Source organism: Diplotaxodon limnothrissa, linkage group LG22 (genome assembly GCF_057381915.1).
Source record: "Diplotaxodon limnothrissa isolate DT_005_m linkage group LG22, D_limnothrissa_male_GT1.1, whole genome shotgun sequence".
Taxonomy (NCBI): Eukaryota; Metazoa; Chordata; class Actinopteri; order Cichliformes; family Cichlidae; genus Diplotaxodon; species Diplotaxodon limnothrissa.
The window spans coordinates 15,359,146-15,370,059 of record NC_140616.1 but is presented as its reverse complement, the minus strand read 5'-3'; the positions used below and the strand labels follow the sequence as shown (position 1 = coordinate 15,370,059).

General features: G+C 40.3%; 1 protein-coding gene across 1 annotated transcript in view; it reads right to left on the bottom strand.

Annotated features, from left to right (window-relative positions):
- Positions 1 to 2,968: 2,968 nt before the first annotated feature.
- trps1 (trichorhinophalangeal syndrome I) overlaps positions 2,969 to 10,914 on the bottom strand; it is a 96,280-nt gene continuing 88,334 nt past the window's right edge. The window contains exons 9-10 of the mRNA XM_085345983.1: positions 9,766 to 9,888; positions 2,969 to 5,630 (exon numbers count right to left, since the gene is read on the bottom strand). Of these exons, the coding sequence (XP_085202109.1) occupies positions 4,017 to 5,630; positions 9,766 to 9,888 (1,737 nt within the window). The 3' untranslated portion in view covers positions 2,969 to 4,016. The remainder of the gene's footprint in view (positions 5,631 to 9,765; positions 9,889 to 10,914) is intronic.

Sequence of the window (10,914 nt, the reverse complement as noted above, 5' to 3'; positions counted from 1 at the left end):
ACCTGGTCACCGAATGAAAGGCAAACATCAGAACGAGAGATTCATTAGACTTTGTAACTTAAGGAGTTACGATGTTTTCACTTGACACGTGTTATTGGAGAAGTTAAGCAAACCCTTCTTATGCATTATCGTACAGATGATCCACTGGCAGTTTGACTGTAAAATGCAGCATACAGTGCTTAACAAATTTAGAAAAAAAAAAGACCTTACACTACCTAATGTAAAGTTAATGCCACAGCTGTCCTATATTAACAGTGCTGATAATTACCAATGGTTAACCACCGGTACGTGAAAGCTCTTTAATAAAAATATTTTAATGCTAAAATATAATTATTGTTTTTAATCTATAATTTTCAAATGTACTGCTTTAAAAAAAAAAGCAGAAAAAAATAATAAAACACATTATTGTTGCAATGCAAAATTACAGTTATTTACCTGCTTTCTTAAAAAGAAAAAAGGTTTTGTGGTTGAATGATTTGCTTAATTAACTCATTCACTTCCAGCCATTGGCAGTGAATGAGTTAAACCCATTGACTCATTCACTGCAATTGACGGCTATAGACGTCAATGGCAGTGAATGAGTTAATTAATTTCTGACCACTAAGAAGAAGTCTAGTATGTCTGCTTAATAAAAACACAAATTCCTTTTATTTACCAGAAAATTTATGTAATTCTTAACTCTAAACAAGTTTTGCAAAGATTTCCAAAATATTTCCGTTTCTTGTTTGAAAGGTGGACTGATAAATTTGTTAAGTGCTGTATGCAGTTTTTTAAAAGTTAAAATACTGCTTCAAAATGAATTACTGAAGTATTAAAATTAGCCAAAAGTTCAGCTATTTCTTTTTGAGTTTTAAATAGAGAAGAGAATGAATTTTACTTTATAATTCTAAGCCTTACTTTTGGTTTAATTGGATGAGCAATGCTTAGGCTGTTAGCATCCTAGAAACCTATTAGCAGTATACTATCTTTGAAAACTTCAAAATAAAAATAAGTGAACAATTGTAATTCCAAACCAGTGATGGGAATTTTCTGAGGCAATCCACTTGGTAAAAAGAGCTACAACAAGCTACTGACAATGGTTGCAAATGCTCCGACATTCGCATCAAAATAAAATCCAACCTTAATAGCAATCCAATGTAATTTTACAGGGGGAACTATACGTGGTTCTAGTTTTACTTGGCAATGGACTGTTACCAATGCAGTAGAATTTAAAAAAAAAAAAAAGCTAATTTAAACTGTTTATCTGGCATAAATGCAAAGTTAGCTGTAATGCTAACCGTCTTAGAATAATGTGTGAATAATTAACATTGCATCCACCATGATATGGGACCTGGTGACATGGCCGTGTCTCTGTTTCAATCTCCAAATTAGGTCCTTTTCTTGGCATTGTGTCTCTCATACAAGTAACTGAGGCATATGGCTCAACATTCTACAAAGTAGTGTAAATATATGCACAAAAATGAAAGTTTAGCACAGCAAGCAAACATGAAAAGTTTGAACAAACACCCGACCGATCGGTCAGGCAGAAATCGTAATCGATGACTCAGATGACTTGGTGGTGTGAGTGCATGGAAAGGAATATATCAGTTTGCTTTCCCACCTTCTGTTCTACACGACTCATTGCTTACATAACATTTTTAATGCAGACAACAAAACATATTGATTTGAAAAGTGGTACAAGTTACCAGGCACTAGGTGGAATATTCGTCATTCATGTCTTTTTGGATAAGCATAGAAAAATAGCTTCCCCCCCCCCCCTCACATTCTTTAGCTCGTTCCTTCCTGTCTTTTATTTTTATATTGACATATTATGTCCTTCAACAGAGTCCGTTGGTGTTTTCTTCTTTTGTCGCTGTTGTTTTCTAGCAACTAAGGCAACACGGCTAGAGAAGTCATCCCATCTTTATCAAAAATAAACAAGATGGCCACCACTTTGATATAACAGCGGGACTTTCAAGGACATGACTGTTAGAAGTTTCTCACTGATGAAATTTGGTTTAAACTAAGACTCAGTTATGGAAACTGTTCCAAAAAAACAGCAACGAAATCACTGATGATGGCGTAATGTGCGATGGGTCAAATGGAGTTGCAAGCCACGTGAAACTTTTACTTCATTGAATTATTAAAACATAACTTTGCAATGTCATCTCGTGTTCTTTCAGTATTATTTAGGTCTTTCATGTAACACCTCACACCTTTAGGAAAAAAAAGCAACTTATTTTGTAGATTTCGCAGGTGCTAACATGCTACATAGAGGTAACCTAAGTTGTACCAAACTCTCAGTAATATGAAATCAAACACTGTAGGCAAAAACATCTGTAGACTCAGTACAGAACAAAGGTTTATACAGTTAACTCAAAACAGTTGTTCCTTTTGATAAGATTTGGGGTTTTACTCCCTAAGTTCCTAAGTCTTTCTGTAAAACTGTGCGACCTAACAATTCGTAGACATAGAAAAAAAAAGTTACATACTGAGACCATGTTGACTTATTAACACATAAAAACACAACAAGAACATATATAAGAGAACATAAGAGAACAATATGTGACATGCTAACACAATTAGGCCATGTACTGTAAAACTGATGTGTCACATGCTATGAAACAGGTGGGTTGGTGTGCAACATGTGTGACCCCTGAGGACTGAAAAACCAACTGCAAGCCTTCATTATGTTTACATCATCATTTGGGGACGGACACATCCTTTGATCCTTACGCGTAGAAATGCAATTACACAAATGCACACATGCACACACACCCCTCCCCCTCCCTCCCTTGTTGTACCATTTCTACTAGGCGGCTGTTATAAATGTAACAAGTCTCATTAAGAAGCTCAAAAACAAGAGAAAAAAACTCACATAGGCTAATTTTTATAGTACCATTTCCTGCAAAAAGCATTTTCCTTTACAAAATACCATATTATATATGAAAGTGTAGCAAATTGCATTTTTTTTGTACGATAGCATCATCATCATCATTATTATTACCGTTATTATTATTATTATTAATATAAATGTTAAGCGGGTACTAGATGGTTGTTGGGCAGGCAGCCAGGCACATAGCTAGTATCATGGCACAGAGGAAGGTAGAAAATAATGTCACTTGGTTTAATCCAAACGGATAGAGAAAACACTTCGGCCCGGAGTTTAACCGGTTTTATCAAGTCAAACTGGCTCAGCAGTTCGAAAAAGTCCCAGCTGACTCAAAACCCGAGAACCAAGAACTTGATCAGTTTCAGAAAAAAACTGGCTAAGTGAAAGAAATCAACTGATCACTTTTTACCGAGGTAACACCAACTCAACTGCAGCCCAGCATAAACTGGTTTCAAACTAACCAGCTTTAATTAGTCAAAAAAAAAGAAAAGAATTTTGGTTTTAGATCTATTTGCACAGAGAAAAAAAACAGTCAAAAACATGCTCTGGACAAGAACAAAGCAATCCTAACCAGATCACATCTGGCTGTACCAAAATAAAACCGTCTTAATGATACATTAGACTAGTTTGGACCAGCTTTTTTTTAGTATGGTGCATAAGTAATCAGCCCAGCTCAGTTCAGTTCAGGTTAATTATTTTGCTTCTAGTTTCTTTTTTTTTTTTTGCTCTCCTTTATGGTGGCCATGCAAGTGCTGAGCTCCCAAAAGTTATCCAAAATATAACCAGTTCAACTTTTAGCCCAGCTTCCAATGTCCTTATGTGGAAATCGCATGAAGTGGCTGCTTATTAAAGGTGATTTCAACTCCATGCCTGTTGTTGAATGCCTGCCACAGAGCTGTCAAGTGGCAGTCACTCAGCAGAGGATTCGGGCAATTTCTTCAACTGCCCCTGCTATAGTTCAGCTGGATCCTACAATGATATCTGACCATTTGACAGCCGGGTGCTTCCAGCATAAGGATGTGTTCCTTTTAGTGCCCAGGATAGGCCCATTTTGACATGAGCTAGCCTCCAGAAACATGAAGGCATACAGCTTATTCATCCAAGAACAACGCTCTTAAAGGTTTGCATGAGTCAAAGAGATCGATTAATTCCCATCTGTGTTCTCATCTAATATTTTAGAGCCAGCAACAGTTGTGACCTCTGAGCTTCTCGTGACGTCATCGCTGATGTGCGACACCTTTTTGCCTCCCAAGTCCTGGTTTGTCGCGGCATTGTCCTCTCCTTTTGCTTCTTTTTCAGTCTCCGTTTCATTGTCAGTGCCATCGCTGCCTGTGTGTTGTTTTGCTTGGTTGTCATGACACGATTCTACTACATCACCTTCGCCGGTGGTCTCATAATGACCGTCTTCATCGCGTTCCTCCTCTGTCGCATTTTGACACTCGTGCTCCGACATTCCCGCAGCGTTCTGAATGTTGCCGTCTTGCATTTGACATCTCTGTTGCGTCGTTTTGTCTGTGTACCTGTGTAAGCCTCTCTGTATGTGCGTGGTGAAATCGTATCGATCCGCGCACACGTGGAGGCAAAAACTGCACTGGTATGGTCCTTTGTCACCGTGGCAACTCATGTGCAGGGCATACATCACCTCATCTATGAAGTAGATCCCACAGTGGACACAGCGATTGGTCAGGTCATCCTGTGTGGCCACCTCCACCATTTTGCGATTAGACGGGACACTTGACTGACATGTTGACAAACATTCTTTTTCTTCCTTCCCTATCTCCTCACCTGGATTCCCTCCTTCGTCTGTCCTCTCCTCCTCCTCTTTCTCTCCTTTCCAGTTACCTCTTAGCCTGTCAGTTAGCGGCGACTCCTGCCTTCGCCTTTCGGCACCATTTGTGGACACGTGCGCGTTTACAGCACTTGTATCTCTTTGTCTTATTGCGAGATCCAAAGGAGCATCGTTTTCTAATGATGATGAAGTAGGGGTTTGGACGTGAAGAGGAGGAGGAGGATAGTGAGTAGGAGCTGGAGGTGGAGGAAGAGGAGAGTAGGGAGAGGCGCAGTAAGGCACCGTGTAGCTTTGCTGATGATGTTGTACTGGAGTCACCATCGCGCTAAGATAATGAGCGTTATTTCCAAGGCTCCCGGGGCTGCTTAGATTACTGATGCTACCAGGAACCCCAGAGGCGGCTGCCATCTTATACTTGGTCCAGAACCTGAGCCAATCTGACTCCGGGGTCAACTCAGGTGAAATGGTTAATGGAAGGGGTAAGGAGAAAAGAGGGTACTGATATTTTTCAATGGGTGAACCTGGAGGTGAATAACTAGACGGTTTGGACGGACGCATGTACTTTTCAATTGGACTGCCTCTTTCCGATCCCCCTCCTCCTTTACCCCCCTCTGCTTTCGATGTTATACCTCCCTCTGTGATACCGCCATTGCCCTCCGCTCCCACTGAGGGGGCATGTGAGGGGAGGAGAAGAGGAGGCATACGCCTGTGGATCTCCAATGTTTGATTGGCCAAGAAGGCTTGCGTGGACCGCGGTGAGCGTGAGCGAGGGGAAGGCTGCTGGTTTTTGACTGACGCACAGCTCCTGTCTGTTTCCTCCCCGTTCATGCGCTCTTCGCTGGTGATGCGTTGTTGCTTGGGGGCAGGGTTTTCAGACGAAAGCGAATCGGGGTTGAGGCGTTTTCGGGTTCGACGGCGGATGATTTGCTCACCGTTGTTCTGCTTGATGATGTTTAGAGGTCTGGGTGTCTGCAAGGCAAAGGAAACACAGAAGAATGAGCAAGAGGGAAGGGAGTTAGACAGTTAGCAATATATGAAGCGGTAATTCGACTTCATCATGCTGATAACTTTGCTGAACTAATTAATAAATGTCAAGCACACATACTTGACTATGATAAAATTCCTACTTAATGCATAGGTGGTCTCAGAGATTAAATAACCATTGAGTATGCCTTTGGTGCAATCGACTGTGGATAAAAAATAAAGCTCTCTCTACTTTGACTAATCAGCCGAGTATAACAATTATTTAATCATAAAGCTATCATAAGCATATTTGGTGAAACATAGAAAGCAATACGCACCACAGTCAAGATCTAAAACAGTAGCTACTGGTTTTAGGTTCCCCAAAGTTCCCTAAAAAGCCCTTTGTGGCAGATTACAGTCTGACAGTCTTTCTTCTTTTATATAGATTTGAAGTATAACTAAATGCATCGCGATGAAAGAAAGACTGATGAGGTAACATATCCTCCAGATGACTGTGGTTTTTGCCCTCGCCACAAGGGGGTGCGGGCGGACTTACATCTGTTGAAAGTGCAACCCTCTCGCACTTACAGTGCACTCATCTCTTTAATCGAGTCCTATAATATGCTTTGTTTCAGCGTGAAACACTTACTGAAATGTTTTTTTTAATAAAACAGGAAAGCTAGAAACACTACAACCAATTACTAAAGCAGGTTGTGAGCTTCAAAGAAGGCTGTGTTCTAGTTTCAAGTGTTTTGGTTAAAAAAAGGCAAAAGTCATGCATAATTCCAAAGAATAAAAACTGCTCATTTGCATCTAAAACACCAGATTTCTAAAACACCCCCCACTTATTTAATTCCCCACTGGGTTTAATAGTGTGAGTATAAAAAAAAATCTGAATGATGATGAAACTTTTTTTTTGATGGTGATGCTAAACACATGCCAAAAACACACACACGCACACAGCTTGTCTAATACATTTCCAAACAAATCACTGAAAGGCTGTCTTTGCTCCTAGTAAAATAAACCGTTCAATTTAAACTGTCTTATAAGGTGCCCAATCAAAATAAATGTGTCGCTAACCCGCCATTATTCAAGAAAGACATTCACATTATGAGCAGTGACCTCTGCACAGCAATGTCAAATTCAGTTAGCATACAGGACATGGCTTTTCAAAGCTTCAAAAACAGGTTTGCAGAAATTTGTCTTTGTACTGTGTAACTGTGTTCGTATCTCCAGGTATACTTTTACATATTTAGAAAGAAACTTGTGTGTATACCAATGATGTAGGACCTTGAAATACAAAGTGCATATTTGCGGATGCAAGCCATCCACAGAAGACCGAGCAAGATATTGAGATGGATAGACACTTGGGTACAGGAAAAAAACTCCAATGCCTTCAAAATGTGTCCTGTGCCTATGCTGGGAAACTCTTGGGTGATTTCCAGTAGCCTTTTGTGTATGGAAATGTATTCTTATGTTCGTGTTGATAGCCTGTGACCGAATGTGTGTCTGTCAGAGTATGTGCATTAAGTATGCTTGTGTGGGTGTGCATGTGTGCACGCCAGTGTGTGGGTGAAAAGGGCAAAGACAATGTAATTTTCAGCGTGGAGTTTATCAGTCACTGTAGAGCAGCTACCGAAAATATTTAAGAGCAGAACAGTCACTTCTATTGCAATTTTAATATTATTATAATGATTCGGGGATACTGTGCTGTGCTTATGTAAACATATAATTAGCGCATTAATGTTAACAAGCAAAAACAATCAAATACGCTTATATAAGCAAACTCAGAAGGGCAAAACTCAGATTCAGGGACCTATTAATGCACATGCATTTCAGCGAAGTGTTTTCAGTCCTTCGTTTGGCAAGCTGGTAAAAGTTAATGAGAGAGTTGTCTCGCTGAAACTTCTTGACATATGGATCAATATCAAAAACAAGATTCCATCATTTGGCAGAGTGGCACTCGCAAAATATAGCAGCGAAATCCACAAACATTTCTCTTTTTCTGGCTTTAGAATTTGTGTTTCTAAAGACCGACTGGTGCACAGAAGGACGGATAAAGGGAAGGGGGTGTGAAATAAAGAGGGAATGGAAGACGGAAGCACGAGACACAGTGATTCAGAGCATGATTTAAATCCATTCACACTGAGAGAACCACTGAATAAACTATAAAGATGAGGAAAAGCCTTAATTTCGGAGTGGGATACTCATAATCACATTTATCTCACAATGCAAGACACAAAGCAAAAAAACAACAACAACTGCATGGAGGGTGAGACACCTAGGAAAACATAAATTAGTTTCTTGATTAAAGTTGCAGTTTGACTGGCATCCAGCAGCATCCAGTAGCGCATATTCTATGAAGCTCATATGTGGTATGGAATAGGGAAGCAGCACAAGTTTTTGCTACTTCTTCTCACTCAGTCACTCACTGTTTTGTTTTTTTTGCTTCTGTTTTAGCAAGAATTTGACTCGATCTTCCTCCCTGTCCATTCCCTAATTATCCTTTCCTCCTCTTTACTTTGTTTACTTTGTATTGCCAGTGTCTTCTCACAGCAGGTGTGACCACATGGTGTTTTGCCTGTTTTAGATTGGAAAATGAAATCATATGCTTTCCTTTTAAAACTTCCTAGAAAAGCTTTTTATATATCTGTGTTGTATCTTTTCAATTACATGAGCTGTCACCTAAGTAACTGCAGAAAGTGATGCTTATTTATAGGGTTTTAATGTGTCTACAATCCTGTGGGTGCAAGTAACTCAAACAAACAGTGAGACACACACATGGCTGCTGTAATTTTGTGCACTTTTATGGTTGTAGGGGTGGCTTGGTAGAATACCTGGGCTGTGGTTGCTGCTAGCACACATCACATAAATCTGCCTTTCTGTCTGTTCCCTCCTTCTTCCTAAATGTTGCTTCTGCATTCTCTTCTAATCTCTCCCATCTTCCTCCATCTCTCACTCTTCATTCACACCCTGACCCTTCATTATCCCCGTCCTCCTTCTTACCTTAATCTTTTTCCCTTTCTTTGTCTTCCCCCCTTCCTTTTTTTCCCTCCACTTTTTTTCCTGCCCCTTTATTCATAACTCTCCCTTCCCCTCTCTCACTCTCAAGTGTTTTACTAGCTGCTATCCTCTCTAATAATGTGTGTAGAGCATATAAAACTTTTATTATGGGATATAAAATATGGCCGTCGTGAAGATTGCCAAGAGTAGAGGGAGCCGGGACGTGATTGGAGCAGCAGATGAGATGAACGGGTTGAACCAAGGACATCTGCAGGGGCAGGAAGCAGTAAACTTCAATAGCTTGTCATCCTCCGAAAGGTCTTTAAAGCGCCATTGGATAATGGCAGCATATAGCTCAGGGTTGCAACACGGTCAGTCCACTAATGCATTTATTATCACTGTGATCGATCACACAGAAACGTCCACACTGAACTTTCGCACACTGGAAGCAGGGTTCGGCATATACAGCGACGCTCTGAAGTTGCTTTATGTTGTTAGTATTAGCAAACCGCTGCGATTAATGAGTATGCTGAAGTGTGTAATTGGCTTAAACACCTTAAGAACATATCTGAGGTGAATAATCTTGATATTCTGAAGTCAACTAAATTCCAGGCAAGTTTTTATCTCATCTGTAATTCATGCAGTCTAATTAAATTTGGGATTTCCATAGACTTTCCCTAGGCTTAGATGGTAAAGTTGATTCATTCCATCATATTTCTCACTCCATGGATCTGGCTCCCTGTGACTGCTGAAACGGTCTGTAACTCCCACCAAATCAAATATGCTTTCTCCAAAATATTACACTTTCACAGCAGGACCCACAGAATATATACAAGAATCTACCCGCGGTGTGCAGCATTTTATTTGCTCCGTATGCTAATTGGCCAGACAGGAGGAATGATAATTAGTGGTCAGAACCACCCCCGTGGATGTAGTATAAAAAGACACCAGCAGGACCTTTATGAGGAAACGTGTATATATAGGAAGTGGATATAAGTTTGGCCATTAAGAGCATATTAACTTCTGTATAACAGGACACTTGTAGGCATTTGCCTACATTTTATTTCCTCTGCTTGCATTGTTTTTTAAAATGTAAGAGTGCAGCTGGTGAAGACAGAAACACCTGTGTGCGACTTACTGAATGTAGTTTTTGGTATAAACCACATGCGTTGCAGACGTAGCCTCCATTGGCATTTTTCCTCCACAGCGATGTCTTGGTGGTCAGACAGTTAGCGCAGAAAACTCCACTACCTCTGCGCCGCTATAGAGGAAGAAGGAGAGAGACATGTTAGAGAGTGAAAATAAAAACATGGTGTAATGAAGAAATTTGGTGAGGATAAGAAAGATGGCAAATCGCTGGAGGGAAAAAAAAGTGGGTGGGGGGGGGACAAAAATGAACTTTTTGATTCCTTTGTAATTTTCATGCCACTCAAGTGCAATAGGCTGGTAGTTAGGGTGGGAGACAGAGGGAGAGAACAGATTGGCTTGGTGGCAGAGAGATGATGGACTCTCATTTATCACACCTAATGGGAAATCCTATTGAGAACATTATTCTTCTCTACAGTGTTTTCCCTGCATAGAACAAGGTTAATAAAAAAAAAAAAAACTACCTCAGTGAAAAGAAAATGATGTAGTCGAGATGACTAAGTTGTTTTCGAATATTCGATAAGATCGAACATGGACTTATCTAAGAAAGACATGAGGCACTGCGGTAATTTTGTCACTTGAAAGACGTGGGAAGAGATGAGTTATGCTTTCACCTTGTAGCATAAAGCGTTTTAGTGTTTATCTGAACTGCAGCAGGTACTTTACAGGCAGGCGTTTGACTTTTACTGTATTAGTGTGCAAGTTCTCATATACACACCTCTGCAGTTCACAGCGCAGTGGTGCATAGAAAAGTAGTGTGTGCAAGGAGGGGTGGGGGGGTGAAAAGGCCAATTGTCGTGGCAACGTGCTCCATCACAGTAATGAGCCAATCACAACGTTTCTCCATCCCATTAAGCCTCTGGCCCCATTCACCACCTTTATGACCCTGAGAGGACAGCATACCTCATCTTTCTCCAGCGGAACTCCTCTGTCAGTTTCTCCCTCTGTCTGCCTATCTATCCTTTCCTGAAACATCCCATAATTATTCCGCTGCGATCTCCGCTCTGATCTCTTTAGCCTTTAAAGTGCTCACTATTCCAGGGTTCTCCTTTTCAGCTTCTTTTTAACTGATAATTTTTAGTTATAAAATTCTTAACTACTTGGAGTTTTCATCGCCTGCAGTACCATATCAAAAAATAAT